Raw genomic sequence first — 5,721 nt, 5'->3', positions numbered from 1 at the left:
AGCGCCAGCGGCGCTCCATTTCCGCTTGCCAACCGTTGCCTTGGCAACCAGCTCCGGAGAGTGAGCAGCAGCTCACTCCCAGCCTAGGATTTCTTCCAGCTGGTCAAAGGGCCCTGCGGTGGAGCCTTCAAGAGGAGCACCGCATCAAACCTGTGCATCAGGCTCTGGGGCGGGGCCCACACTCTCGACCACCCCCCCATCTCATCACCAGTCCCTTGCTTAATCCAAGAAAAGACCAACATTCTGCCCAGCTGGCACATTTATTGGCATTAAACACAAGACCCTTCCCAGCACCAGGAAGCCATGCCCAAAGCCGTGTCCCTCTGCCCTATTTCTGCAAAAACTCTCAGGCCTTAGCAGTAGCCTGAGCTGCTCCCAGGGCTGTCAGCTGCTGGATCTTCTGACTCATCATTTCCATGACAGCTGTGGAAAAAAAGAAGCGTCAAAGGTTAGGAGCAAAAAGGAGAACCTAGAGTTAAGGAGAAGTTACAGGCAAGTTTAAGGACAGGTGGACAACTAACTACAGTTTGTTAATAAAACTTTTTTGTTTGTTTTCTTTTTTTTTTTTTTTGAGACGGAGTCTCGCTCTGTCGCCCAGGCTGGAGTGCAGTGGCCGGATCTCAGCTCACTGCAAGCTCCGCCTCCCGGGTTTATACCATTCTCCTGCCTCAGCCTCCCAAGTAGCTGGGACTACAGGCGCCCGCCACCTCGACCGGCTAGTTTTTTTGTATTTTTTTTAGTAGAGACGGGGTTTCACCGTGTTGGCCAGGATGGTCTCGATCTCCTGACCTCATGATCCGCCCATCTCAGCCTCCCAAAGTGCTGGGATTACAGGCTTGAGCCACCGTGCCTAGCCAACTTTTTTGTTTTTTTGAGATGGAATCTTGCTCTTGTCACCCAGGCTGGAGTGCAGTGGCACGACCTTGGCTCACTGCAACCTCTGTCTCCGGGGTTCAAGTGATTCTCCAGCCTCATCCTCCCGAATAGCTGAGATTACAGGCATGCACCACCATGCCCAGGTTAACTTCGTATTTTTAGTAGAGACGGGGTTTCACCATGGTGGCCAGGGAATCCACCTGCCTTGACTTCCCAAAGCGCTGGGATAACACGCGTCAGCCACTGTGTCTGGCACTGTTAATAAAACTTTAACTCAGTGATCCACTGTGGGGTCGCTAACACAAATTTAGGGTCTACAATGCATCAATCAATGTGTTAACCACAGCTGGGTGTGGTGAGAATGAGACTGTCTCGGGGAAAAAAAAAAACCCTGCTAATCAGAGATATAAAAACGAACACACTTGGTATTAAATGAGTCTGACATAATCAGAAACTATAATGTGGAAAGATTTTTACCTTCAGAACACTGGTTCTGAATCCTGATTGTAACAGAGGGGAGCTTTTTTAAAACAAAAAAACATACTTGGTACAACTTCCCTTCCCTTGACTTCCAAGTTGATTTAGTCAATCTGGAATGGACCCAGGCTTTCTTTTTAAACTTCCTGAGTGATTCTCATGTGCAGTCAGGGTTATAATTGCTGGTATTTAGTTCATTTGGATCATGATTCCTTCCTGTGTGTTCATCTCATTCCCCCATTCCATCCTCATTAAATAGGAGCTCCACCAAAGCACAAAAATGATTTCCTTCCTCTAAATTTCTCGAACACTCAACCCAGGAATCTACAGATAGTGATTATGCAATACACAGATTCTAAAGATTCCAAAGAGAAACTAAGACGTAGTTTTACTCCAGCAAAGGGGACACCCCCGTGGTTCGCTCTGCAATCCATGTTCTTTATCATGGAGATAGACAGGGTCAAGAGGTGCCCCAGGAAAAACTTACCCTGTTTCATGGCGTGCTTCTCCTGAAGAGCTGGTTGGATTTTCTCCATCTGTTTGGTTAGAAAATCTATCTTCCTCTTGAAGAAGTCCTTGGCATCCTCAGCTGTCTATAAGATCAGAGGTGAATGAGGGGCTAAAAGGAGACTCCCTCTGGCCATGTTGCACTCTAGAACTTCCCCTAAATTTCCCTTCCCTGTTCAGAGGGGTATCCACATGCTCTCACTCACCTTCTCTACATAGTACCCAGTTCCCACATCGATGAGCACATGTTCTACATCATGCAGCTTCCCAGGGACATACATCTGAGAAGCAAGTATTAAGGCAAAAACTAGCCCAGCATGAGCCATGATTCCGCCAGCCAGCCTGCTTGGCCTCCAAAGACCCTTTTCCAAAAAGCTTCAAGGCATAAGGACTGAATAATCTGGAGGCCTTAGAACAATAACTCCAAATGGAAAGAAGACAGAGAAGTTGGTTCTTTAAGGAGAAAATGATGTATGCTGGAACACCCTTTTGTTCTGCCTCATCCCATCTCTCACCCTCTAAGCAGTTCTTGCAATTCTTCTCATTAGCCCCATCAGAAAGACTAGATATAATGTTTTCCTACTGTTGTAGAGTACTACAAGTGGAAAGCCAGCCTCATTTCCCTTAACACCCTCAATCATGAAGTAGATAATTCCTACCGAAGTTCATTTTTTGTTTGTTTGTTTTTTGAGACAGAGTCTCGCTCTGTCGCCCAGGCTGGAGTGCAGTGGCGCGCTATTGGCTCACTGCAATCTCCGCCTCCCGGGTTAAAGTGATTCTTCTGTCTCAGCCTCCGGAGTGGTTGGGATCACAAGTGTGTGTCACCACACCCGGCTAATTTTTGTATATTTAGTAGAGACGGGGATTCACCATGTTGGCCAGACTGATCTTGAACTCCTGACCTCAGGTGATCTGCCAGCCTTGGCTCCCAAAGTGCTGGGGATTACAGGTGTGAGCAACCGTGCCTGGCTAATTTTTTTTTTAACCATTCCCTACTACACTACTATTCCTGTGCTCCTTTTAGCCTGTCAGTTCTCAGACTAGATTAAAGGTGCCCTACTGCCATAACTTGCTCATTCAAGTAAAACACTGAACAAGTGGACACAATCCAGGTTTCTCAGTGACAGTTTAGAAATGAGCCACAATTAACAGAGCCAACCTCCCTGTTCCTATATCCTCCTATTTTTGTCTATTACCTGTATCTTCTAAGATATTAGCAAAGTGTAAACTACCAGCTTTATCTCCATATTAATGTTCTCAAATAGCAAAGGGAAATATTACATCTCAACTATACATACTCCTTGGTGTTCACAAGGCATTAGCTGGATGTTGGTGTGAAGTCAGATAAAAGAGCTACAAAGTGTGTAATAAGAGTACTCTTGGCCAGGGGCAGTGGCTCACGCCTGTAATCCTAGCACTTTGGGAGGCCAAGGCAGGCAGATCACGAGGTCAGGAGTTCGAGACTAGCCTGGCCAATATGGTGAAACTCCATCTCTACTAATAATACAAAAATTAGCCGGTCGTGGTGGCGCGTGCCTGCGGTCCCAGCTACTCAGGAGACTGAGGCAGAAGAATCTCTTGAACCCGGGAGGCGGAGGTTACAGTGAGCCGAGATCGCACCACTGCACTCCAGTCTGGGCGACAGAGCAAGATTCCGTCTTTTAAAAAAAAAAGGGTGTTATCAAAATCATTGTGGGGAGAGGATAATCTGAAGTACTGAAGTAATCAAAACAATCCCCCTCCCCGCCTTTTGGAGGAGTGAGGGAGAAAGGGAGAAGGCAGCAGGTAGCCGTTCCTTTGGAAAGGATACAGAACTCGTCAGTGGGACAAGTAATTCTTTCCCTGTGAAAGCAATGAAGACAAACACCTGGGGAAGGTTAGCGGCTCCAATGTAAGACGTTAAAGAGAGTTCCAAGAGGGCACAGTACCCACAGACAGTGTGAAAAGAACGGAAACAGGGGCAATAGAAGCAGAGGAATGTCCTGTACATTTCAATTCTAGGTAGGCAACATGCAAAGGGTTCATGAAGCGGTACACGATATGTAATGGATTTTCTCGTTTCAGGTAAGAAAAACTGGATTAGGAGGTGGGACGAGAGAAGCAGGCTTGCCACTTTAGGTTGCCCTCACCCCCCTACCCCATACCCTCGTTGCTCTTGTTCAGCACGTTCAGACAGTCCTTGGCTTCCACATACTTGGTCTGTACCACTTTGAGCTGGGCAATGGACGTGGACAAGAACTCCACTTCCTACAGAGAACGGGTATAGCGGGTCAATGAGAGGGCTATGGGGAAAAGGGAGAGCGGCCGGGGAGGGGGCGGGTCCTGGGACCGGATAGAGGTTTCGCCTGGGCAAGGTAGGCTCCCAACTTGGGACCGGGCGCAAGGAAGTACGCGTGGGCAGGGGGGATGTAGAGCGGGAAAGAGGTGCCTATGGGGCCCGTCACTACCTGGTCCAGCTGGTTCTTGAGCATTTCTAGCTGCGGCAGATTCAGCTCCGTGATGTTAATAGACTGCGCCATGTTGGGAAGGAGGACTAACGAAGAGGAAGTCCCTCGGCGAGCAACGCTCTAGCCGTCCTCTGCGCATCTCGATGGCGCCAGGAGGCCTCGCTGCGCCATACAGCTCTATGATCCTCCGTCCCGGAAGGGAAGGAGAGGCTTGAACTTCTCAGAGGCTGATCTGTGAGTTATTTTCATAAAATATTCTAAGCCTAGTACAGTAAAGTAGCAGCAAACAGGACTCCTGCCCATAGGGAACTGCAAAATCTTAAAGTTCTCACGATACAACCACGATATTACAAAGTAGTGTATGCTACTCCACGTGGGTGGTATAAGCTACTAGATAGCAGGCTGGGTTGCTATGGTGACGGCTCCTGGGGCCTTGTCCTGCCCCTCTCTACCCCACCTGCTTGTGCTGCCTGCTGGTACCCCGCCAGGTCCGATTTCAAATGTTCCTCCCCGCACAGCAGGGAAATGGCAGGGAAATTCTAAACTATTTTTCCCAGATGGCCTCTGAGGCCGAAAGGCAGGAAAAAAAACAAATAACAACAAAAAAATCCCTTGTGAGACCGTTCTGAATTGTTCTTGAAAAAATCAGGCATTAGATTGAAAGCTTGTTGAAGGCAGGAACCAACCATGTTCTCATCACTGAACTAATTCTTCCCCTCTCGCTATGACCATCTTCCCCCAGCCGGAAGTAGGCTGACACATAGTAGGATCTGAAAAAGGGTTTATAACCCGTTGCCAGTGAGTTGGTGGGAGAACAGCAAGGAAGCACCATTGTCAACACATAGAGCACAAATTAATCAATAAAATGTTTTGGCCAGGCATGGTGGCTCATTCCTGCAGCCCAGCACTTTGGGAGGCCGAGAAGGGCAGATCACTTGAGCCCAGGAGTTTGAGGCCAGCCTGGGCAACACGGCGACACCCCGTCTCTACAAAAAATACAAAAATTAGCTGGGCTGGTGGCATATGCCTGTAGTCCTAGCTACACGGGAGGCTGAGGTGGGAGGATTGCTTGAGCTGGAGAGTTGGAGGCTGTAGTAGGCTGTGATTGTGCACTCTAGCAACAGAGCTAGACTCTGTCTCTAAAAAAAAAAAAAAAAGACCTGGCACAGTGGCTCACGCCTGTAATCCCAGCACTTTGGGAGGCCGAGGCAGGCAGATCACGAGGTCAGGAAATCGAGACCATACTGGCTAACATGGTGAAACCCCATCTCTAATAAAAATACAAAAAATTAGCTAGGCATGGTGGCGAGCGCCTGTAGTCCCAGCTACTGGGGAGGCTGAGGCAGAATGGCGTGAACCCGGGAGGCAGAGCTTGCAGTGAGCTGAGATGCGCCACTGCACTCCAGCCTGGGCA

The 5,721-nt window shown here is 48.5% G+C and overlaps 1 protein-coding gene across 1 annotated transcript; it reads right to left on the bottom strand.

Moving 5' to 3' along the window:
* Positions 1–241: 241 nt before the first annotated feature.
* PFDN5 (prefoldin subunit 5) lies at positions 242–4,447 on the bottom strand. Its single transcript, XM_008003408.3, has 6 exons — positions 4,308–4,447; positions 4,005–4,107; positions 3,671–3,702; positions 2,067–2,141; positions 1,841–1,946; positions 242–423 (listed from the first exon to the last, which is right to left on the bottom strand). Exons 1-6 carry the CDS (start codon positions 4,377–4,379, stop codon positions 347–349), a joined length of 465 nt encoding a protein of 154 aa, XP_008001599.2. The 5' UTR covers positions 4,380–4,447; the 3' UTR covers positions 242–346.
* Positions 4,448–5,721: the final 1,274 nt, after the last annotated feature.

Source organism: Chlorocebus sabaeus, chromosome 11 (assembly GCF_047675955.1).
Source record: "Chlorocebus sabaeus isolate Y175 chromosome 11, mChlSab1.0.hap1, whole genome shotgun sequence".
Classification (NCBI taxonomy): Eukaryota; Metazoa; Chordata; class Mammalia; order Primates; family Cercopithecidae; genus Chlorocebus; species Chlorocebus sabaeus.
Note: the sequence above shows the minus strand (reverse complement) of the source record. Positions and strands in the feature narration are given on the sequence as shown.